We start from the raw sequence: 25,832 nt of genomic DNA, 5'->3' as shown, positions 1-25,832 counted from the left end.
TACTTGGTAATGTAAACTATGTTTGGATAATGGAACTATATAAATTGGCAAACAAACTATTCCAATAATTATTTATGATAGATACATTTTAATGTACATTTTATTTATGTATTTTGCATCTTATATTTTTATTTAAGTAGTCTATGTTTATTGTTGGCTCCTTAGACGAAATGTTAAATGCTGTTTCATTTCCCAGAAAGCAATAGTTGTCATTTCACCGTATAGGTTAAAGGCGGAGTCCATGATGTTTGAAAGCCATTGTTGATATTTGAAATCACCCAAACAAACACGCCCCTACCCCAATAGAATCTGGACCTTCTGTTGATAGACCCGCCCCACACATACGCAACCCAGCATTTGATTTGATTTGATTTGATTGGCTATAAGTGTGTTTTGGTAGTCGGCCCGTTTCCTTCTCCAAACCGTTTTTCAAACATCGTGGACTCCGCCTTTAACTATAGACCCATCGGTAACCCATTCTGCCCAAAACAAACTTGAATTTGGTTTTCATAATTTTTTTCAAAATAACTTCCGAGATGTATGATATTCTATCATGCATTCAAAGTCTACAGTGATTACAAGGTATTTGGTTTTATTTAGGGATGCACAGATAGGATTTTTTGGTCCGATACCGATTTAAACAGACAACTTCTGGCCGATACCGATATTAAACACTTGTAAACAATACTATACAGTTGGTCTATTAGCTAGTTTATATCTGCATCAAATTATTTTTACTGAACATGGATTGGAACTAATTAACATTCAAATAACCAACATAATAAGAGAGGCACAAATTAAGCTAAAACAAATATAATAAGACAGCATGACAACCTTCAAAGGTGGTTTTTGCTATTTAGCATTTATTTTATTAACAACATTAACTCATTTTTTACATATAATGGATTTCTTTATGCAGTTAATTAATAAACAATCGGTATCGTCCTTTCTCGTGCTATTGCCGATATGCCAATGGTTTCAAATTAATCAAAAATCGGCCGATAAATATCGGCGGCCGATACATCGGTGCATCACTAGTTTTATTTATTTTTGGTTAAATGTCTATTAATTTTTTCACTGACAGCAGTTTTGCCTTGCTTTAGCTTTTTAAGCAGGTCTTTTAAACGTAAAATTGGTTGCTGGGTTGTAAATCACTTAGTGTCTGCTAAATGAATAAATGTAAATAAGGCTAATTGGTGCACACAGATATAATGGTAAACATGAGAAAATACTGGGAGGAAACCCATCAAGAGAATTTACTCCTCACTTGGTTTCCTCTTGGAAACATCATGTGACCAGAATAAGAAGTTCTGAGCTGTCCTCTGAGATTCACTGACGCTGCCAACAACCATGTGCCAAAAGGGGGCAAAAGAGTCAGCTGTATCTTAGCTAACCAGCCAAAATAGATGTGAAAAATTTTCAGGATTCACTGAATGTGTTTAAGTTAATGTTGTGAAACAGCCTACATACTAACAGATCTGTTATATAATAATCTTGGCACAATGACTAAGTAGTAAAAACATGACAGGAATTGTTTGCCCCTGAGCTACAGAAGTGCCAAGTCTCTCTTTATGAGACAGATGCATCATTAATAAAACCACTGAATGAAGAGAGTGGGGAAACTGTGTTAATGCTGGCCCAGCCCCACAAATGCTTTAGGTAACACTAATCCTCCATGGCTGGGAAACCAAAAAATAGTTTGATGGTAGTTTCAGTTTTAAAATGATGAAATTTGGTCAGCAAAAATAAACCAGGATCAGTACATTCAGAAATAATACAATAATAAAAAATGTATATAATATAAAATAAATATAATAATAAATATAAAAATGTTAATCGATTACAATATTTTTTATTAGATTAATCACACACACCCTTTAATATTAAACTACATGTGAAAATTATTTGCAGGATCCAGATTACTATGTATTATAAGTTTTGAGTGGTTGTTATACAAGTAAGGGATAATGTAGAGGCAGCCGGTAGTTATCGGGAAATAAGCCCCGACAGTGTGATCAGGACCCGACGCAAAGCGGAGGTGATCGTAATACCTTATTAAGATCCTCTGCTTCATACTTGTCTGTCTCCATTTTTTTATCTTTTAGCCAGTCTTTGAGAAGTTTTAATGCCCATTCTGTATTTTTGTGTGTGTTGGCTTCGTAGCTGTCATGCTCTATTTTGTCAAGTTCAGTCTCAGTAAGCTCTCTGTGTCTTGTCGTTGTTCGTTCTTCTATCCACTGTTTAAATGTTTTGTTTTTTCCGTACATGTTAAAATGAATGTCAAAATTTTCCATTCTTAATTGTGGTTGTCCAGTGTTTGTCACAAGATGGCGCCAAACAGTAATCTTTATTGGCGCGGAGCGATTTTAATTGTACAAGTAGTACCGGCTATGCGTTATTACTTTGGAGCGGTTATTATTTGAAAAGAACGAACCTGCAAATGTCTCAACTGACCAATCAGAATCAAGTATTCCAGAGAGCCGTGTAATAAATGGGAATAACAAACCTGCAAATGATGTGACTGGCCAATCGGTATCAAGCGTTCTAACGAGATGTGTAGTAATCTGTTTTAAACCCTCTCATCCCCAAGGCTTAAGTCACAATTAAGAATAAAGAAAAACATAAAATAAAGCTTAGACATCCATTAAATTGCATAAACCAGTGGTTCTCAAACTTTTTTGGCGTGCGGCCCCCCTTGTGTACAGTGCATCGCTTCATGGCCCCCCAAAGAAAATGTATGACATGAACCATTCTAAAACTTTGAACTAAACAAAATACATTAAATTATGCAATGTAGTGCTGTTTGTTAGATGTCTTATTATTCTGAGGTTTCATTACACAGAAATTATGAAAAATGAATGTATTTTATAAAATGTCATAAAACTAGGGCCTCCCTGGCACCATCTCGCGGACCCCCAGGGGGCCACGGCCCTTAGTTTGAGAACCACTGGCATAAACAATAAACTGCAATATTCTGCTCTGTGTAAAAGTAACTGAAAATAGCGTAGCATCTTATACCTTCATTTCTTCACAACATGTGCATGTATACACTCTATAACAGCGCATGAACATGATATCTGAAGCATAAGCGGGATAATAAAATGCAATTTACACAAGCACTCAGATCTGCCCTCTTTGAACTGTTTGTTATTCTCAGGTATAAAATAGTCTAGAGCCTAGACAAATAAGTGAAATATCAGATAGACCTGACACCTCAATGTTACTTTTAACCTAGGTTCCCTAGAAGTTAATTTACGACATAAGCATAATGCAAAAGTTGTAGACTGTCTTCCACCATAATACCAGCTTTAGAAGTTTAAATCCAGTAGATGTGACAAACATTTTTCACAGTCTGCCATAAAAAAAAACAGATCCCTGCTACACTTGGTGCTAGAGATGCATATTGTGAGGATTAATATGAAGCCATTTAGTGCCACTTAGCAGCAAATTAAGTACTGTAGACGACATTCAGAATGAAATGCTAGCATACTTGCTGCATACTGTGCAGTTTTTAATGATTATTAATTAAGTATAGAGCTATCAAATAAAACAGTATACACTACGCTACAATATTGCCACATGACCTGAAGAGATTGCATATTTAATTTTGAAAAAGACTAATCTAATAATGATCTTGGAAATAAAAATGCTTGCTTTGGTTGTATCATTTTTTGAAAATTAAATGAAAGTACATCTGATATTACTTCTTTCTCTTTTGCACTGGAAGGTGCATCACGTCGATTACATTAAATTACAGTATAGGTCACAAGATTCATGTGCTGCTCTTATATAAAGATATACTACACATTATGGCAAATGTACATCATCTGGATAGTCTATGCATGCAGAAATGTGGATAATCTGTCATTTGTTAGTGCAGTAGATATTCAAAACAAATAGCTTTTCCATTGGACCAAACCGTTCCAAAGCCAAGTGCACAGCGTGCGATTTTAAATAGTCTTTTACGATTGTCAGACTGTACAGGCATTATGACAGCTATAAGACCTGTCACACTGTGGGATTGAATGCACAACAGTAATGACAGACACATTTTGTTGTCATTTGTTGTCATAAGAGAAACCACACTGCACGATTGTGTCTCAAAATGTCTGACACTGCCAGCAAAAATTTGATCGCAACGGTCATTAATCGGCTGTCTGTGAACATGACAAACTAGCAATGCAGATTTTAGGTATCCAAAGGTATCTAAGCATGGTTGTCAATGTGCTTGTTATGTATGACGTCCGGGTACAATGATCTCAAATGCAGTCTTTGCATTGACTTTGTATGTAATCTACTCGCGCAAATCGTTGAACTCATGTCTGGTGTGAACCCTCAGTAACTCATAGACATGGATTTTTATGAATTATTAATATATTGATGTTGGAGTTACCGTTGCCTGCAGTGAACACTGTGTACAATTGAAAATGAAACTATAACCATAAAGGCTTAGTCACATTAGCATGGAATTAGGGCTGGGATAAACGATTAATCTAGCGATTATTTTTTGATGCATCGATTAATCTAACAATTCATTTTATCAGTCCGATTCGACTTATATTCGATTCTCGATTATCTCCCCATTAATTAACTAATAGAAATTTATACATGTTGATTTACATATCTGAATGTAAACATTTCAATATATGTTCATTGCTCTTAAAATTTCAAAATAAAAAAAGACTATACAAGTGCAAAATAATGCATTCTTAGTCAGAGATAGCATTCAATAAAGCGTTTGCAGTGCATACTGTGCAGTTTAGTAACAGTATAAAAATCTCAAGTTCAAATTACTTTATTTTACATGCATTTATGAGCAAAACCTCTTCAATGTGCCTTTAAATGGTCAGTGTAACTTTTATAACTTGATTTGTTTAATCCACATTGTTTTCGTGCTGTTCTAGTCCATTTAATGACAGATATAAACACAATTATAGACTTAAGAAGCACATATATTATTAAATCTCTTTCTCTTAAGTTTGTTTAGATAGATTAGGACTCATTTACTGCTAGACAGAGAGTGAATGAAAGCGCAGTCTTCTGGCAACAGTGACATATTTCATTGCTTTCTGTTAAATTGCTCAAAGTCATTTAAAACACACTTCACATTCATGATTTTATGGTAAAATGACACTTTTTCGTGTCAATCCACGAGCATTTAAACCAGGGTTCCCCAAATCTTACCCCGGAGGGCCGGAGCACTGCAGAGTTTAGCTCCAACCCTGATCAAACACACCTGAGCAAGCTAATCAAGGTCTTCATGATCACTAGAAAATCACAGGTGTGTAAGTTTGATTAGGGTTGGACCTAAACTCTGTAGTGCTCCGGCCCTCCAGGGTAAGATTTGGGGAACCCTGATTTAAACCATAAACAAAGCACTTTCACTTCAATTGAGCTTGCGCAGCAGAACCGACGCAGAAACGATTGCAGCACTGTTGCTACAGAGCCGCGAGCTCGCGCTGCTCATGGGGCAGGGTGCATGCTTGTTAACATGGGCGCTGAAAAAAAAAAACGTGCTGCACGTACTGCTCACACTTGCTGTGTGAAACCGGCGTGGACTGAAGCCACTTGCGTTCCTACTATTCTACGGCGCCGCCTTTTTGCGTCTGACGAATCGACGCGCATATTTTGCGTCAACGTATTTTTTATATCGACGCGTTGTCCCAGCCCTACATGGAATGGAACGATTATACAATAAGAACAGCTGGGGACGATAGAAAAGCGGCTATAACCTCCACAATACAAACTGGAAACGTCTTTGCTTATACACTTGAAACACAGCTGAATGTTACACATCTCTTAGTTTTGATTGCCACTCAGCATATCCCCTCCGAGGGCTCTTGTGAAACACTTGAGAAAGGAAAGTGATGCAAATTTGACCAAAAAGCACAAAATAGACCCTCATATTATAGACATAAATGAAAATACTTCAGATAAGAATATAAATGAGCTAAATACTCTTACCGAAGACTCTCTTACTGGTGAGGTGGAGCGATAGCTGGAGGAATATCGGTTGCTGCTGCTGCTCTTCAGGCCACTATTGCTGCTACCGAGACCCTCCTGCGTGGAGCTTCGTGAGAGGCCGTAGCTGGAGCGAGAGCTGCTGTAGGACTCTGAGGAGTCGCTGGCTCTGCTCCTGTAGGACGGCCTCAGGCTGCTGCTACTGGAGGTCTCGCTCAAGCCCAGGGCCGACAGGTCGTGCGTCAGGTCGCTCTGACTGACCGACTTGCGTCGACTGAGCGATATGCTGGAGGACACGGGTGAGGTGGAGAGGTAGCTGGTGGGGGCCGGAGAATAGCTATAGCTGCTGTATCCAGAGCCCCCGTTGAGGCCCGAGCCATAGCCTTTCACTGGAGTGCGACTCAGGCTCTCGCTCCGCCGGCTGCCCAGAAGATCTGTGCGAGGGATGGGCCGACCGCGGTCTGGCTCTGAAGAGGAGCTGTAGTTGCGGGTACGGGCGGCACTGGAGCTCAGGTAGCTGGAGTAGCCTGAGGAGGAGTAGCCTGAGGAGGAACTCTTATAGGGGAGCTTATCCCGCTCATACGAGCCCAGTGAGGAGCCATATGAGCTGTATTGACTGCTGTATGAAGAGCCAGCGTAGCGCTTAGCCGTGGAGGAGAGGCGAGACATGCTGGGAGCTCAGCCGGAGGTGAAGCGATTTCAGGCCGCATGGACTCTGTGGACAAACAGACAATGGAGAGAAAAACTATTTAGTTGAGTTGCTGTCAATCAGAAGTTACACCTTTGTAATTTTTGATAATATAAACAATCCCCTTTCTGCAAAAACATACTTTGAAGGTTTCACTGAGTGTTTTTTTAGCCCTGAGGTAATAGTACCTCTCTTCAGTTGAGCAATTTCAGTCAAAATGCTGGAGTATAAACACTACCTGTTATGATTTTTGACTGACTTTGTGTCATGCCCTGAGCTCCCTTGTGTTCTGTGTGCTCAATCCTGAAAACATATTCAGTGCGTAGTAGCATGTGACTCTTGTCCAAACACGACACACATTACGAGGGGTGCATCTTGCGCAATCAGCAGAGGCTTCGTTGCCTGCACGGGACCTTGAATAAAGCTACGGAACAAAATGACCACTATTGTTTTCTGAGAGGCCCGTTTCCGTGCTAAAGGCACTGAAGACCCCGCTGTTTGTATGAAATGAGAGAGCCCCCAGTGCTGTGCTGTGTGTTGAGGTGGCACAGTTTGTTCTTGTGGAGAGACGGGCTCTTGTTCACAAGGCAGTGCAGCATCTGAATAAATAAAAGTATCTGGTGTTGTTGATCCGTGTTGGGTTCTGTGAGAAGGCTCCTATTTCTTTAATCTGTCTCTCTCTACTCTCTCTCTCTGTCTCTCACTCACTCTTTCTCTCTCTGTCTCTCTCTCTCAGTGCATCGTCAACAGATGCATCAATAATTCAACACATAGATCTGGGGTAGGCAGCAAGCTGGAAGCAGTCCAAAGCACATGGCAGACCAGAACCTAACATGCTTTCACCAGATGAGAACTATTAAGACGGTTGCCCATTGGTTTAACATTGTGTTTTCTGCCCGCAACAACAACAAATTACCACAGTATTGAGCAAGCTTTATAATATTAAAATAGCCTTTAAAAGAGGGCATAAAAGATATGTGTGTTACACTTGATTAATAAATGAGGTGGAAACTGATTAAAAACCAAAGAAATGCAAACCTGGCAACTTTGACCAGGCAACTTCTCACATACAAATTTGAGGTAATTGTTTTTAAGAAATAATGATATAATGTAATGTAATGTAATATAATATAACATAATATAATATATAGACCTTGGCGGTATCTTGAGGCACAGTACATTACAATGGATCACAACTGTTGATTCAGCATAAAGGAAATCAAGCCCAGCATGAATGGAGGGATTTTGTCTGAGGTTTAAGGTTGCAGCAGACAGACAGTCCAGTGATGTCTCATAGTTAGACCTGCATGCTGTCTTCATACTGATCAACACATATGATAAGACAAGCCATGTGCAAATTCATTATTTAACACAATTGCTAAGTTTTTTCACGCGCTTTAAAATGGTCTTGGATTTTAACGTCACAAACATTTAACCAATCATATCAACAACACAGATAACCGCATGGATCAGTAGTTTGAGTTATATATATTATGTACACTCTAAAAATGGTTGGGTTATTTTTTACCCAAAATTCGTAAATATTGGACAGAACACGTGCTGGGTTAAAAATGACCCCGTGCTGGGTTAAAAATGACCCAATGTTGGGTTATTGTTATGCAACCATGGGGTATAATAACCCAGCAGTTGGGTTAAAATAACCCAGCATTGGGTCAATTTTTTACCCAGAACGTGTCCTGTCCAATATTTACCCATTTTGGGTCAAAAATAACCCAGCCATTTTTAGAGTGTATAACTGCAATCTGAACATGTTGAATAATGATTATTAAACCAAACAACAATATTGTTGATTATAAATTCAAAGATAATTTTATTTTTTTCCAAAATACTATAAATCCATATTTTTTTCCCATAAATTGATGTTTTTTCTTTAAAAAACAAACAAAAAAACAAATAAGAGAACATCCAACATATACTCAGGGACTCTTCATACTATAAATGAATAAGTAAATTATTCAGATTGTGATATACATTGGAACCAGTATGAAATAAACAGAATTACACAAAACTCCCTCCACCATTTCAGTTTTCTCCTTAGCAGGGCGTTAGGAACCTCTTTTGCTTAATATATTTCACATCTCTCTCTCTCTCTCTCTCTCTCTCTCTCGTCTACACACAGTTTGTATTAACCTCACACGCGCACACACAGCGAGCTCCCCTCGTTCTGTTCTCAATGACATCCCATGTAACAACGCGCTCATAATGTCCAATCCAAAAAGCACAACTTTACAGATGTCCCTGCATTGGTCACTAGCCACATTTTGTACTTTTGCACGACATTGATCAATGTATCAAACGCCAGTCTGTCTATCAGCAGGCTATCGAACTATTCAGTACTTTTCATGTTACGTTAGCAGGCTTCTTCACAGGAAACAAAAACCTTTATCGCGAACGTACAAAACGGTATTAAACAAGAGAGTTCTGAAACGAAAATTGTACATACCAAACACTTTGATGAAGATCGCCTTGCAAACGGGTACCTTCTCCGGGTGATGTATTAACATGACATTAATCCTCATTTTGAGTAATGAATGAACATAAACAAACATCTGTTCAGAGCGCCGCCATTGGATTGCGTCGAACACTCATCGAGTTCTGATTGGTCGAGAGGATAAATCGCGTTTAGGCTAAAAATAGACTCGGCGCTTATCGCGTTTTGGAAAAGAACGGCATCTTGTACCTATTTTAACAAGGAATTATAGTGATCTGGCATGAAACGTTCATGGAGCAGTGAATAGGTTCAGTACACAGCCAAATGACATGACAAACTCATTTTTTTTTAAATGGCGTTTATCGCGTTTTGGAAAAGAGCTCTTCATATATATATTGGGTATGGTGCAAACAAGTGGAGGCAGGGACTAATTCACTTATTAGGGGTGTAAATCGGACACTTTATTACAATCTGATACAATATCGATTTTCTCTGAAAGCGATGCGGGTTTTTTTTTGCTATACATTAAACACTTCTTTAATGCGATTATAATTAATGATTAGATTAATTTATTGATATTTTTATATTATGTGCCTAGTTAAGCAGCTAAATTTTTACTTACAAATGCAACCAAAATATATAACATGAAAATTTAATTAAACTTTAAAAACGGCACAATCAATGTTACGAATACATTTAAATTTAACAACAAACTAACAAAAAAATACACTTTTTAAAAAAATATCAAAGTCTTTCAGTATTTTGTGCCAAAATGTGCAATAGTGACAATCACTAAGGTAGTTTTAGAAAAAAATTATTAGATTAAAAAATAAATGAATATTGAGCTTTCAGAAATCATGCACCCCGCCTTTAAAGCATGAAGAAATTATTTTTCATGCTATTATGATGCTGAAAGATGAGTTTTAACTGATAAAATGATTGACTACAGGGAGACTTTAACAACTAATAGCTACTCTTAAACCTAAAATATTGAAAAAGCACACTTCATAAAGGATTGCAGGGTGGGCATCAAAGGGTAAATACAAATGATTTCAAAATCAGTTTTGGTATGCAGAGTTTAAAAGAAGTCATAATAACTAGTCGAAACTTCAGGCAAACAACTGTGCTAAATATTTTACATTCTATCTATGCAGATGTGTAGCACCCTAAGCCGTACACCATCCAAATATCTAAAATGCAATTAATTTACACTGATTGATACATTAAGAATTGCTGATGTTTTATTAGGGACACAAACAATATTTGCAATCAGCAGGCTGAAGACTTGAGGCAGAGTCTTGGGTACAGCTATATTTACCCTGAAATGTGAGCAGATAAGAGCCCAGTGGCCAAACTGACGCCTCGGCCGCCCCCCTCCTCTCTGACCAAAGGCAAAGTACAGATCTTAACAATACTAATTCTGTCAACCAAATTCCAAATCTACCTTTAATATCTGCAGCTATGCAATCTTGTAACTGGATCTTTAAACACCATATTGATAAACCACTAGGTTTCAATAAAAAAAATTACAGGTCTCATCCAGCCATTACAATATGCATTTGATAACATTTAAAAGATACCGAATCACTTTTAAATTGTTTAGAGTACACATAGACAATAAATAAAGAATGAAGAACAAAGATTTGATAACATAATAACAACAGGGCTATTACCTATGAAAAAGGATGGAAGTTGAATTAAAAACATATGGATTAACCTATAAAACTAAAAATGCATGTCAGGTGCAGAGACACACAACCCTGATGCATGTTTTTTCAGTTTCAACAGAGGACCCAAACAATTAGCATTAGGCTAACACATCCTTAAAGGGATACTTCACCGATTTAGCATTCAGCTTTGTATCTGTAGAAACCCGGCAGTATTACTGAATGACCATGTTTCCCTCCATCATTTCCCCCTGAGAGGAGAGATATCTGCATTTTGGTTCTGCAAAAAAGTCCTCCGATGATGCAAAAATCGTCATATTACATCATCGGAGGACTTTTTTGCAGAACCAAAATGCAGATATCTCTCCTCTCAGGGGGAAATGAGGGAGGGAAACATGGTCATTCAGTAATACTGCCGGGTTTCTACAGATACAAAGCTGAATGCTAAATCGGTAAAGTATCCCTTTAACATTTCTAAAGACAAAATGCAACCCTGTACACTGTAAACATTCCCTGTTGCACTTAAATGTTTACTGAATTAATATGCCATTTCAACTTGTGTGTAGGGCTGCAACTAATGACTATTTTGATAGTCGACTAGTCACCGACTATTGAAATGATTAGTCGACTAATCTAATTATTATTAATTTTTTCTAAAATTTTGCATGAGATTGCTTTAATTCTGTGGAAAATGATAGTAAACACAAAAAAGAAGGTGGTACTTAAATAATTTTTTTTACATTCAATGAAAACAAGTTTTACATTTTTAAAAATTGCAGCTACTATGATTTTACCAAAACGAAGTTATGTATATCAGCTATTTTAATATATATATATATATATATATATATATATATATATATATATATATATATATATATATATATATATATATATATATAAATATATATGCTGTATTTTTTATGTTTTGAAGGTTTAAATTAAACAAACCAACTGCAGTTGAATTTATATTAATTTGAATATATATATACTCAGTGAGGGCATTCGCCTGTTGTGGGGTGCACATCTGAATCTTTTGCAGAAAGGGGTCCATGGTGGCTCTCTTCTTCAGACTGCATGCATTTCATTTAAAATACTTTTGTCAAGCACAGTCAGGCATAACATTAAATCCTTTATTTATGTATTTTAAAGTGAAAAAACGCTTATAAAATGTACAATGTACATCCAAAACAAAACGTATTGGCTTCAATGTTATTTAAATCTTACCGAGGCGAGTCAAACTTAATTTCATTCAACTGTCCGATGTGCTTTCTCTTTAAATGTTCGTGCTTGACCGAGGTGCTGTCGTGATACGCAAAGACTGCTTTGCAAACCATTTTTATTCGCCGTATCCAGGCTAAAATGCTTCCAAACTTCAGATGTTTTGGTATGCGCAGCTGCTGCGTTGGACGCCACCATTTCTGTTATCACTGAGCAGAGAAGCTAATGCGCATGTGCGACTCTCGGCAGAGTTTGTAATGAAGAGAGATGCCTCACTCGGCGGAAAAAACATGTCTGGCGACAACTTCGACAATGATATTTATTGTCGACTATTTCTATTATCGATTTTTGTCGACAACGTCGACGAATCGTTGCAGCCCTACTTGTGTGACTAGTTAGAAGATGCTATAAATTATAAAAACTAGTCCATTCAACCTATCCTTTCAATTATACCAACTCCTCATTAGTCAAGAAAGTTGAAATGACTTATCAATTCAAGTTGTTTAAACTTAAAAATTTAAGTGCAACAAGGATTTTTTTTACAGTGAAGTTCTTTGTAAATGGCACAAACTCTCTATGTCTCTGTGTATCATGTGTGCAAAAAGACTTTTCTAGCAGGTGGGTGTTATGTTCAGGGGTACCTACTGTAAGTAGAGCCGTTCTCTTAGTTCCAATGGTCGGAAAAACTGAGGTGGCAAGTCATAATACCTCACATATGCTGTTTGCCGCTCAAATCTAGAATACCAAAAAAAGAGCACATAAAATAAACATAAGGACTGTATTAAGAACAGCAAAATCAGTTTTCGTACAAAGTATTCACAATAAATAACACGAAGAGCAGTATCTTTAAGTTAATCAAGCCATGAACAAAAACATTAACATATGTACCTTAATGTAAAACAGAAACAAGGTATAAAATTATAGGCTATGTGAAAAAAGTCCTAAAGCAATAGCCAGATATGAGCATCTTTAAAAACTAAGCTACAGAGTGCTGCATTCCCAGGCAACAGTTCAAATGCCTTTCCAGATCCTGGTTACACTGAACAGTGAAGAAAATACATCTGATGACTCGAGAATACCACAAACCTCGGAGTGTTGGATACCAGTCAACAAAGGCTTAAATCCAATAAAAGAGTAAAATGGAAGGAGGCTCACCAGTAGCATTTTCCATAGATTATAACGTTCTGCTTTGGAGGCTGTTGCCCAAGAATGAGTGGCCCAGGGAGGGATTGTATGTGCACAGTGATCCAGAATGCCAGAGATCATATTACTGAGCTGGTAAATATAGCGATCGCCTATGACCTCAGTGGGTCATTCAACACTTAGCTGCATTCCAATTGTTTTTAAAGCAATAGCATTAACACTTTTTACAGATAGGAATAAATACAATGTTATTAAATATATTTACATCATTTGTATGAATATTTTACATATTGTATTTAAATTAATTTTATTTTATAATTTATAATAACTTTCTTATCTTGGTATAAGATAGGGGTTTTCAAACTTGGGGCCTCCAGAAAAATTCAGAGAAAGACAAAAAAGTTCAATGAAGTTTTTTTTTCGAAATTAGGTTTATTTTCCGATTTCAAAATTGTTTATAACAGCATTTGCTTTGTATTTTTCTAATGTGTTTCCTTATTTCTTAAAAAGTAGCATTACTTTAAGTGTAGGCAATTATATTTGTTATACAAATTAGATTTTAGGTAGGGGGTCCGTCACAAAAGTTTCATCATATTTGGGGGTCCATAAACTTTGAAAAAACCCTAGTATAAGACACTTTGCTATGCAGTCCAATAAAAGAGATTCAAGGCAGGAAATCTTTTCAGTTAGGGATGTCAGTTTGTTTTTCTCAGTTAAACATCTCAATAACAGAGGGAATTGTATTAAATCACTATATGAATGCCAAGAAAAGCAAGTCAGCATAATGCTGGGAGGGTACTAATGGGAGACTTTAATAAGTCAAGTAATTATGGGATATTGTAACCATCCACCACACCCACTAGTACTTAATGTGATACTACTAAATACACATTTTAGGGTGTGATAGCTGACCCTAGATAACATGTTTTAAGAAGAAAACCGTGGACAAGTTTGGCAAAGAGTACGGTGCTCGTCTGCTCGAGCAGCGCGTGTCACGTGATCATTTGCAGTGTAACGGCGCTACATCGATAAACTTCATCAAGAACCCTCACACAACCATGAATACTTTGAATAAAAGTCAGCTGTATATTGATATTTTTTACATGAACAGCGACAGCAGCTGGTTGTTGAGAAATTGAGCATACTTACAATAAAAACACATGTATCTACAACAACAGAGCGATTTTAGGTTTATATGAACTCGCAGTCTAACGTAGTTACTGCCGCAGCACACTGCAACACTACACATGTATATACAAGACAACTCGCCGATCGATGTTATGTAATTGCTGAAATATCGGGAAATATCTGGTAGCTTCTACGAGTCAGTAAATCGGATTGAGAGTGTGGATGTGCTATAAGAGCATTCATAACGTTACATACTCACCCGAGTGAGTGAGCGAGCGAGACCCTCCTCTTTTCCTCTGCCTGCTCCTTCAAAGGAGAGCACCATTTCATGCGAAGCACTTTATTAAGCTGATACACGACAGTTCACGGATGCCTTTTAGCACAGCACAAATAAATACCGAGACATTTTTACCCTTGTTGTAATAATCCAATCTCTTGACTTCTTATCAAAGGAACGTCGCTCACTTTAACAGTGACGTCGGTTCACTCTTCTCCTAATTGATTGGCTGTTTCTGCCATCGAACGTCATTGCGATGCCTCCGCCCACACGGTCACCATGGAGACGCGAATAAACACTTCTTTGAGATTAGTAGTAGGGGTTTTGTGGTTTTCCGATGATATGGATGAACCATTATTTTTGGGGGGGCCAATACATTCGTTATTTAATTCAACAATTTATACTATACTATAAGTCATTTAGATATTATTGGAAAGAGAGAACAATGGCCATCACAGTCAATAAACTTTATTGTTTCTTTTGAGCCACTCCATTCAACTTCAATCAGATACACATCAGCATAAGTGCACACATATGCTGGCAAATCAGTGGTATAAAACAGTCAAATTTAATTTGAAACTGTAATGGTGTGACTGTGCAACTCTCAAGTATTTCAGTGTTCATTACAATAACAAGCATAATGCAACCATTAGATAAATAGCTATCTCACATTAATCATTCATTTGACGTTTAAAAGCCTTTTACACATCATCAGTATCCATGATGTCTGTAAAATTAATACATTAGTGGCTGCAAATGTACAACTAAGCAGAGAGCATGTAATCCGAGAGCAAAGAAAGTGTAAAATATACAATTTGTAAACCATACAGTTGAATTCTGAGTCACAGTAAAATGAATAATAGTAACGTAAATTGTTCTGAGTCAACACTAGCTAAAAATTGCTGGCAAAATGGCAATTAACAGTAACACTTGCCTAAATTTCAGCAGATTCATAGAAGAAAACTATTTCTGTCTATTTCTGTCTTCACACTTCATATGCGGTCACAGTTTAAGTGACATTGCCTTAAGGATATAAATTAATTGAGACTATGAATAATGCATATATTTTGCAAAAAAAATCATAAAATAGTTATGCAAAAGGGAAACGCTAATATCCGTAGCACATCCTATGTGGGCACAGAGGATAAAATATTGATACTCTAAAAGAGAATTCTCTATGTAGAAAGCACTGCTTCATACTCCTTTAATGCTAGACTGGGGGAGCAGGTAAAGGCAAAACGAATGTTAAAGGCATAGAGGATTGTATAATCTGAACTTTATATACTTTTGATATCATATATATATATATATATATATATAAGTATTCAGTACATAAGACAATTTAATCTATTACTAACCTAAGCATTACTAAAATTTCAGTGCAATTAAACTCAAATGCATTGAGTGTTACTCAGTCTAAAATAATGTCAGTATTCGTTCAATAACTTCAAATAACAATAAAAAATCCTTCATGTCAAATCATGTTACATGGCAGTCACTAACTTATTCAATGAGGAAGATTGACTGCAATAGATCAGCTAAACCCAGCTTATACTGTTAAACCGGACACAATAATCTGATTATAGAACTAAATTTAAACAAATCATGTGCTGGCATTATCCTGATAATAAGAATAAACTTACTATGTCTGACACTGACTGACATATTTTGCGACATAAGGAAACAGTCTGGCATTGCACGTGAAGCAAATACTTTATCTGCAGTATCAATAAGTCAATAAGGTTTTAAATATTTAATGCAGGAGCCACAACCCCTGGTTATATTATTCTACAGGATGGATGCAGCCATACGACATGATTCATTTGCTACTGATGTGTCTTTTTGTATTGTATTGAACATCAATCAGTCAATACATAAATAAAAGCTGCACAAATTACTAATAAAAATCATATGAAAAAGAAAAACATGCAACACTCTGATCATAAAGTAGATCAAATAAATTAGACATTTAAGAGTACTCAAAGATAAATGTGAATAAGCCAAAACTTTTCTTATTTGAAGTACTGCCCATATATGAGATATAGAAGGCCTGAGAGTCTTTTGCATGTATGTAATGGCTGATACAGCATATGACACATATCAGCAGGCAATGGACATGACTTTCAATGACTAAGACACCAGTGCAGTGCAGTATTTTCTTTTAATTAGACATTTTAGTCAGTATTTTAAGCTAAAGGTGATTGTCTTGTTGGATGTTTAAAATGCACATTGTGGGCTGCCTGCCAGTGCCCTCCACTCTGCTTTATCAGCGCTGTTTGTCTTATAGGTGCATTGTGTAGCTTTTAGAATGATCTCTTGATAGAAATGCAATATAATATACATAACTATATTATAAGTGGTGTATAAAGACCTTACATAATGAAGTGTATTGTTTTTATTACTTTAGAATGAACCATTTATATCAACATACACCGCAGGTCCCCTTACATGGAAGTAGCTCTAAACGGTTCTACAGAATGTGTTTCGTCCCTACGTTGTCTCAGACGATGACATGTTTGCCCTGGGGAAGCTACCGTAGCTTGTCTATGCACTTCGAAATTGAGGTTGGTTGCAATTCACAATCTCACCACTAGATGCCACTCAAACACACACTGGACCTTTAAGACAAATAGGAGACCAAAATCCAAGGTGTACACAACTTGTAGCGTTTCTGGTAATAGTGGTGTAAAACGATAAATGCTGCATATGAACAACTAAAACATCCTTGGCTCCCTGGAAAATCTGATGAGCTTAGCTTTTGTTTAACTTCCCTGAAAGTCAGTCTCATACACTCTGTGAAGCCCCGGTGGCACTATTTTAAAGTAAATTTGGTCATTTAAATTCAACGATCGGTGATCCTAGGGCACGACAGCTATTTTGTTTTGGCAACCACCAGAATCTCATCCCCATCTTGCATGCTATAAGAGTGCAAAGCCCTTGTGCTGTATTTCAACTCATCGGGCCCAAAGGCGGAGCCCTTGTCGATGTAATAAAGTCGCATGTTGCTGGTGGAGAGCTGCACTACTGTCCTTAACTGTTTCTTTAGCTCCGCCACGGTCTGGTCCAACCGGATACTCAGCTCCTGCACTTTGTCTTCATAGCGCACCTCCACCTTGGCATGGCAACGTGGACGCAAGTCAATCTCAGCCAGAGGAGCCAGTTTCCCATACTTGGTCACCAAGCAGTGATATCTCAAAAGCAAAATTCAAATACTTAAACTTTAGTACAATATTTATAATACAAAAATAAGTGTTCCTTACTAAGCCTTTACCTGTGTGGCAGCTCTTCCTCTGAATGATCTAAGTGATAACGGATGAAAAACCTTTCTGCGTCCTCTCTCTCTCCAGTCGTCACGACACTCCCATTCAGGGAGGTCACCGAAGGCAGACTGCAATTGGTGAAATAAGATGAGAGATGTGCTCAAGAACATTACAGTTTATGTAACAGTCTATTGAGATCTCTTGTACTTACTGGGCTATCACAAGACTTCGACGCTCTGCATCTGTGTAGGCCTGAAGCAGAGGAATACCTTGTATCCTCACTTCTTCTAGTTTGGGTAGACAGTTTAGCTTCTCAATGTCCTCCCAATGATTAAGTCCTGACTCACACAAAAGCAAATTTTTTGAGGTTTTACGTAACTACAGTAGTAAAATATTAAAGGGACACTCCACTTTTTTAAAAAATATGCTCATTTTCCAGCTCCACTAGAGTTAAACATTAGATTTTTACCGTTTTGGAATCCATTCAGCTGATCTCCGGGTCTGGTGGTACCACTTTTTTTTTTTTTTTTTTTTTTTTAAAGATATATTTTGGGCCATTTTTGCCTTTATTGGATAGTAATTTAGGAGACGACAAGAAAGTATAGGGTGAAGAGAGGGGTATGGGATTGGCAAAGGACCTCGAGTCGGGATTCAAACTCGGGTCGCCAGAAGTATGTCTGCACCATATGTCGGAGCACCGTCCACTACACCATCGGCTCCGACTGGTGGTACCACTTTTAACATAGCTTAGCATAATTCATTGAATCTGATTAGACCGTTAGCATTGGGTTTAAAAAAAATGACCAAAAAGTCCAATTTTTTTTCCTGACTAACCTGACTATTGAAAGTTACCAAAGGGACAATTTTCGGGAACTGTGTAATATCATTGCGTCTGCTGCAGCCATGGTACAACAGCAAAGTCTTTGATTATTACGCCAGAATGAGAGTATAGTTCCTAGCCATATTGGGCTAGAAAATTGCGACTTTTAATTTTCCGTCGGTCTTTGTACACAATGTAACTACAGAAGAGTCAAGTTTTATATAGGAAAAATATTGAAACTCTTTGGTTATTTTTTAATGCGATGCTAATGGTCTAATCAGATTCAATGGATTATGCTAAGCTATGCTAAAAGTGCTAGCGCCAGACCCGGAGATAAGCTGAATGGATAAAAACTATAAAAATCAAATGTTTAATTTAAGGGAAGCTGGAAAATGAGCTTATTTTCCCTTTAATTATGACACAAAGTAGGAAATAATTATTCCAACTGACAGACATTTTCACTATGTCACCACCAAAACAACATAATGTTACCTGAGTTGTGCAGGTTGATGCTTCGTAGTTCAGGAAAGAGTCGGCGAAGGATTTCTCCCGAGTCCTTAATGGAGCTCAGGTTGTTGTTGGCCATGATCAGAGTGTCTAAAGCAGGGAACATAGAGCCGATTTTTCGCACCTCGTTCCACTCATGCAGGTTGTTGTCTGTGACGTGGAGCAGGCGCAGTGTGGAGCAGGGCAAGGGAAAAGGTGTCACAGTGGTGTACTTATTAAGGCCTAGGAACAATTCCTCTAGCCTAAACAAAACAGATTAGTATTACTGAAGTAGTTATTGGATATATGGCACCACTTTCTAGCAATCATTTGAATGTAATCACAAAGAAACACTAATAATATACTAATAATTAGTCATCAGCTGTAATATTAGTGGCCAGTACAGATGTCTCTGGTATGTGAAGACATGAGAAGTATTTTAAGAAAGCATAATTAAACAGTAAGGTGATGGTAGGGCTTTAGTGGACAGTAATGATCAATCTATCAATTATGTAAAAGTGCTTTGTTCACAGGTTCACATATATGAAGCTATTAATCTACTCATTATAGTTTAAAAAAGTAACTACAAAATAAAATCAAAACCATAATGTAAATTGAGTGGCCAACATGATATTCTGAACCGTCTAGACATCTCAAAATCGATAATGCAATCAATACCACACAAGTTCATCTTCACTCCCTCCCTGAACTACATAATACAAAAAATTGAATACAAACATTTTTTAAGAGAAATTTTAAGTCTCACTCAGGCATCTCTCGTGTGAAAGTGTTCACTGTGTCCCAGGACACTTGAGTATTGTTAAGAACTAAACGACGTATCCTGAAGAAAGCCTTAGCACAGTCGGGATCCAAGACTGCATTACACAGTTTATTAGAGCTGAGGTTCAAGAACTCCAGGTTCGGGATGTTGGAAACAATCTTGTTGATCTGGAAAAGTTTAATATTTAACCAAAAGCATGACAAACTTTCTAGAGAATTCAAAAAATTATTTTGAATTGATAAAATACCAAACATATGGGTTAAAGGGATAGTTCACCTTTAAATTTACTCATTCTCATGTTGGTCTAAACCTGTATTAATTTTTTTTCTGATGAACACAAAAAAAGATATTTTGAGAAATTATGGTAACACACAGCAGATAGTGACCATTGACTTCCATAGTAGGAAAAAAAATATTTTGGAAGAATTGTGATAAATGATGAAGAAAATATTTTGATAAATGATGGTAAGCACACAGTTAACAGTACTCATTAAATTCCATCATTTTGTCTATTCCTACTATGGAAGTCAATGGTCATGTGTGTTTACCATCATTTCTCAAAATATCTTCTTTTGTGTTCATCAGAAAAAAGAAATTCATACAGGTTTAGAACAACATGAGGTTGAATAAATGATGACAGAATTTTCATTTTAAGGCGAACTATCCCTTTAAGACAATGCATGTATTAACTCACCTCATGCCAGTCCTGAAGTTTGTTGTGGGACAGGTCGAGTTCAACTACGTGGGCACAGAAGGCAGCGATTTCTCCCTCATCTCCTGCGTGACTGATTCCACAGCCATGTAACACCAACACACTGGGCAGGTTCAGACGATCTAAAGGCAATATGACCATACAACTATTAAACTATAAAACACAATAATACATTTGCCTGAAACCATTTAAAAATGAGAAATATCTTGAATGCCATCCTCACCTTTCATAGGTGATACCTGTTGCCTTGAAGGCACAACCACCACACCCATACCTGGGCCTCGACGGCAGGGGAAGTTCTCTGGGCTGTATTTTTCACTTATCGCCTGCATAAAGGTGCGGCCTTCTATCCCAGAGGCTTCCATTATGTTGGCCCACGTCACGCACCTTCTGCAGCTGCAGATGCAACGTTAAAGAGCTGAACACTCGGGAGGGGACAGCACATAACAGCAAAGCCACTGCTTACAGAAACATCTGCAGCAGTTTTTATGTAAAAGTAAAATGTGTAACTATTTAAATATAATATACATCCTTGTATCCCAGTACAATGTGCAGAGATGACTGTAAGCAGTTATGAATAGTTGAATAAATTTGAGCCAGGACAATCAATGTGATCAGATACACTCCTAATGAAGACATGTGTTTCAAGATGCCATATAGAAGAACCATTTTCGGATGATTAGTTACATAAATATCCTTTTTGTTGACAAAAGGTTATTTTTATACTGGAAAAAAGTGGTTCTTTAAAAAAACTTCTACTAATGGTTCTTTGAGGAACCAAAAATGGTTCTTCTATGACATCGCTCTGAAGAACCTTTAAAGCACCTTGATTTTCACGAGTGTAATTGGAGACAGGGGTTAGAAAAAGGTTTATGAAACCAGTTTGGAAACAATATTTTGCTATTCCATTTGAGGTAAAATTACACATTTCACTTTTAACATAAAACATTTAATAAATGAAATATAATTTAATAATACTTAAATTAAGCATCTTTTACACCAGCATATAACAAGTTGTACAGATAAAGGTTTTTCAGTAGTTACTTTCAATGAGAATTTTTTTTTGACATATTTCAATCTGGCCATGTGTTCTCAAGGGTGACACGTAAGCATTGGCCTAAAAGTTCAATTTTTAAACCTGGGTTCTTTTAGGATGGCCTAGATTTAACAAACTGCTGACTACATAATAATGCTCTTAGCAATCTCAAAACCACTGCCTTTACTCAATAAGACAATGTTGGTGAATATACACTAAATTGCCAAAGTTTTGGGGCACCTGCCTTTATATGCACATTAATCTGAATGACATCCCATTCTTAATCCATAGGGCTTAATATGGAGTTGGTCCACCCTTTGCAGCTATAACAACTTTAACTCTTCTTGGAAGACTTTCTACAAGGTTTATGAGTGTGTTGATGTGAATTTTTGACCATTCTTCTTAAAGCACATTTGTAAGGTCAGACATTGATGTTGGATGAGGTCTCGCTCATAGTCTCCGCTCTAATTTATCCCAAAGATGTTCTATTGGGTTGAAGTCAGGACCCTGTGCAGGCCAATCAAGTTACTCCACACCAAACTTGCTCATCCATGTCTTTATGGCCATCCCCAAACTGTTCCCACAAAGTTGGGAGCATGAAATTGTCCAAAATGTCTTGTTGTGATGAAGCATTAAGAGTTCACCTGAATTCAATGATTTGGCGGGGTGTCCCAAAACTTTTGCCAATATAGTGTATATGTTTATAAAACAACCGGTATGAGTTTCATGCACTCCCACCTGGTGTGCTACTTGTCCTCACAGGTCCACAGTCAGAGCTGTGCAATGAAAAAAGGGTGTTATTACTGCAGTAAGTTATTTAATCATTAAGATTTGAAATTATAAAAGCAAGCATTTACCCTGATACAGTATGGCCGTGCACGAGTGTAGTGACTTGGCCCAGTTCAATGTCCTTTGGTTATCTTAAGGGAGCTTAGAGATACAACTGCAGAAAAAAGACAAAAATAATGAATGATAGCACTTAAAGTCACAATGAAACGGAAGTAGCGATTATCTTATTTTCCCCATGGTGACGTATAGCCGAGTGAAATGGCTTCTGAAATGAAAAAAAAAGTGGGCCTGGGTTGACTTGAATTCAGCCCTCGAGAATTTATTGGATCATTTGAAGTTGGGTTATGTTGCTATTTGTGAATTGCACCCATCTTTTCCCAGGCCATACCACCGGAAGTAAAGAGAGATGTTTTGAGGAGGAGAGGAGATTTGCACTTTGATGAAAGATTATGAGGACAAATACATTTTTTGTAAATAATGAAGCTTACAGATAATTATCCCCTAAAATACCCCAATATAAAAAATTATAATTTCAATTTCACCATGACTTTAACATTCAGTTACCATATATCAACAAAGACAAAATTGTTTCAATAGCCATAGGAGCAATTTTGTACACCTCACTTTAAGAAGGTACATTAATATCCAAACAGCGTTTTTGCACCCCTGAACTTCGTGAAGGGGGCGCTGCATAACAGTCGCGACGTTGTATTTGTCTCTATTCGTCACAGTATATTTAATAAAGTATACACATAATAAAAAAAATATAATAAAGTACATTTAATCAGCCACAGTATTAGAAACAATTCCGCGACTAGAGTTTGCACATCACGTATTCTGATTTCTGAAGCCAATAGGCCCAGGCCAAAGGGATGGTCACTTCCGATTGAAATTTGCCCATTGTACACATTATTTAGGCAGATGTACATTTCACAGTATAACGTATAACACAACATTAAATGGCTTACTAAAACTTTGCCTAAAATAGTCTGATAAAAAAGAGCACTCGTTATTACATAAATCCAACCAGCTTCCATAAAAATAAACAGACCAATGTCCAAAATAGTCTACAGTTTATAGTCTATATTCTGCTGCTGCCTTTAGCAAACAACTTGTGTTTACTTCATAATGCTTACTTCAAACAATACCCTAAAATTGGCAATAGTATTGCTTTAAATACTAAATTCGTTGTTTAAATTGATAAAAGATGGTTGCACCACCAGCCAACTCTACCGTACTGCAAAAACACCAGATTCAGACGCACGACCATTTCAAAATCATCACATGACATTAACGATGCAGGTGTAGGACGAGAGACGCAATGTGTCTAAATCAACCACGGGACATTAGATAACGGACACATTAACAGAACCAGTTACCACACAATAAAATGTTCAGTGTCTAAAAGATCATCTAATTTCGAACGTAATCTTGCGAACAAATAAATATGATTGCACTAACGTTGCATTACTTTAGCTAATACATATAGCTAGCCCGAGAAAAGAAACATCCATACATAATGATAAAGTAGCTTACACTAAATGAGCAGCTCCTCGCAGAGACACTGTGCTTCACAGAAGCCTACTGACGGTCAGTTGACATGTCGTTTGAATTTGAATTTTGCACTTTGATCTGTACGGTTTTCCCTTTCCGCGTCGGGCTTGTTTTTGTTGATAAATCTGTCACGCTGACCCTATTGTCGCGGAAGTGACATCACTTCGACTTGATGGTCGTGATTGGACAGTTCCGTTGTGTTGAAATTATACCTCTGAGCGCCCTCGCTGGCCGAGTGGAGAACAACAGGCAATGAGAACGTTTATGTGTTGCTTGCACCTTGGTGATCAGTTTCTAAATTCAAACGGCAAATTTCCACGTTTGTTAGTAATTATATTATTTTTATAATATGAATTTCCGATCCCTGTTACTACTATCATCACCCTGGGCTCTATACGTTTGAATAACATCACGTTACATCACGCGCCCACATACATCATAGACTTGTTAATGCCTCCCTCTAGTGGTTGAACATCGCAGCGTTTTTAAATCAAATGAGTTACTAAAATGTTTCAAATCAATATTTAATGCCCAATTGTTTATCATGTGGCATGTAGCCTTCTAATAAGCAGGAAGGAGTTCAGTCGATCGTTATAAAATTTATTTTACAATAACATCCGTCTCTGTAGGGCTACCTTATCCCTAATTGAAAACGACAAACAAAAAGGTTTTGGGTTGCTATGAAACATACAGTACTGTGCAAAAGTCTAAAGCCGCCATGCCAGAATAAGATTTGTTGTTTTTGCAATGTTATAGTGATCATACATAATTGTTTCTAAATACAGGAAATGTGCATATAATATTAAAAACTGTATAAAAATGTAAACTGATGTGTCAAGTTTTTAGGGTAAACTCCATTTCCACTTGAGCAGGAGCAGGAAACTGCAGGATCTCTTAAACCTAAATGAAATTAAATCCTAATTTCTAATTTTAAAGAAATTAGTATTTTTACTTCATTCTGCTCAAAAAGCTCAAGATGTATTTAGTGCCAACACCGACGATGCCTAAAGAAGACATTTAGTCCTGAATTTTAATTTTTTTTGTACATATTTCCTGTATTTTCTGTTTTTATCTTAATACAATAGATTGAAAAATAAATATAAATGAAGACATTAAAACTTCTTAAACAACATGGTGGTGGTGGCCTAAGACTTTTGCACAGTACTGTATATAAATAATGATAATAATTAGTGGTGGGCAAAGATTAATCACATAGAAGATAATAGTGAGTTTTTGCCTAATATTTGAGTTCTCTGTGTAATTATTATATACACACACACACACACACACACACACACACACACACACACACACACACACACACACACACACACACACACACACACACACACACACACACACACACACACACACATGTATAGACGGTTTCATTGGACGCACGTGATACACGTCTGGATCCGAACCTTACTTCCGGTTTCGTTTTTTTAATGGTCTGACTAGTTACTAAACTAATCTCTTGAACGAATGCCTCGTCAAAAATAACAAATGTTTTGGTTTCCTAGGTAATCTATGTGTTGTTTTTTTGCTTGTTATATAAATAAACTACGTTTAAAGAACTTTGTTGTTATTTATTCTTAGCGGAGTTTACCGGAAGTTACGTGCGGACCGTGACAGCCGCTTGTTTATATTGTTACTGCTGAAACGGTCTATACAAACACACATGTATGTATTAAAGAAACATTTAGATGTGTATATATATTTATTTATATTTTTATATATTCTATATTGTATATAAATAAATATTATTTATTTATTTATTTATTTACAAATTAATAATAAATGTATACGTGTGTTGGTGTTTAAATATACATAATAATTAAACACAAAACACACATA

General features: G+C 36.9%; 2 protein-coding genes across 8 annotated transcripts in view; both read right to left on the bottom strand.

The window, feature by feature from the left end:
• Window positions 1-14,700, bottom strand: part of usp2a (ubiquitin specific peptidase 2a) — a 34,940-nt gene extending 20,240 nt beyond the window's left edge. Inside the window, exons 1-3 of one of the 7 annotated variants that reach the window (XM_065281281.2) lie at window positions 14,520-14,700; window positions 12,631-12,724; window positions 5,965-6,676 (exon numbers count right to left, since the gene is read on the bottom strand). In XM_065281281.2, the coding sequence (XP_065137353.1) occupies window positions 5,965-6,630 (666 nt within the window). In that variant the 5' untranslated portion in view covers window positions 6,631-6,676; window positions 12,631-12,724; window positions 14,520-14,700. Of the gene's footprint in view, window positions 1-5,964; window positions 6,677-6,791; window positions 6,937-12,630; window positions 12,725-13,075; window positions 13,255-14,519 lie in introns of those variants that run through there. The other 6 variants (XM_065281278.2, XM_065281280.2, XM_065281276.1 and 3 more) reach the window with 6 other exon arrangements.
• Window positions 14,701-14,991: 291 nt separating this feature from the next.
• tbcela (tubulin folding cofactor E-like a) lies at window positions 14,992-25,236 on the bottom strand. The gene is made up of 10 exons (XM_065281284.2): window positions 23,958-25,236; window positions 22,490-22,575; window positions 22,371-22,408; window positions 20,820-20,992; window positions 20,579-20,718; window positions 19,870-20,051; window positions 19,110-19,366; window positions 18,009-18,135; window positions 17,809-17,925; window positions 14,992-17,728 (listed from the first exon to the last, which is right to left on the bottom strand). The coding sequence occupies exons 4-10, from the start codon at window positions 20,959-20,961 to the stop codon at window positions 17,410-17,412; spliced, it is 1,284 nt and encodes a 427-aa protein (XP_065137356.1). The 5' UTR covers window positions 20,962-20,992; window positions 22,371-22,408; window positions 22,490-22,575; window positions 23,958-25,236; the 3' UTR covers window positions 14,992-17,409.
• Window positions 25,237-25,832: the final 596 nt, after the last annotated feature.

This window comes from Paramisgurnus dabryanus, chromosome 8, assembly GCF_030506205.2.
Source record: "Paramisgurnus dabryanus chromosome 8, PD_genome_1.1, whole genome shotgun sequence".
In the NCBI taxonomy this organism is placed as follows: Eukaryota; Metazoa; Chordata; class Actinopteri; order Cypriniformes; family Cobitidae; genus Paramisgurnus; species Paramisgurnus dabryanus.
This window is presented reverse-complemented; position numbering and strand designations above follow the sequence as displayed.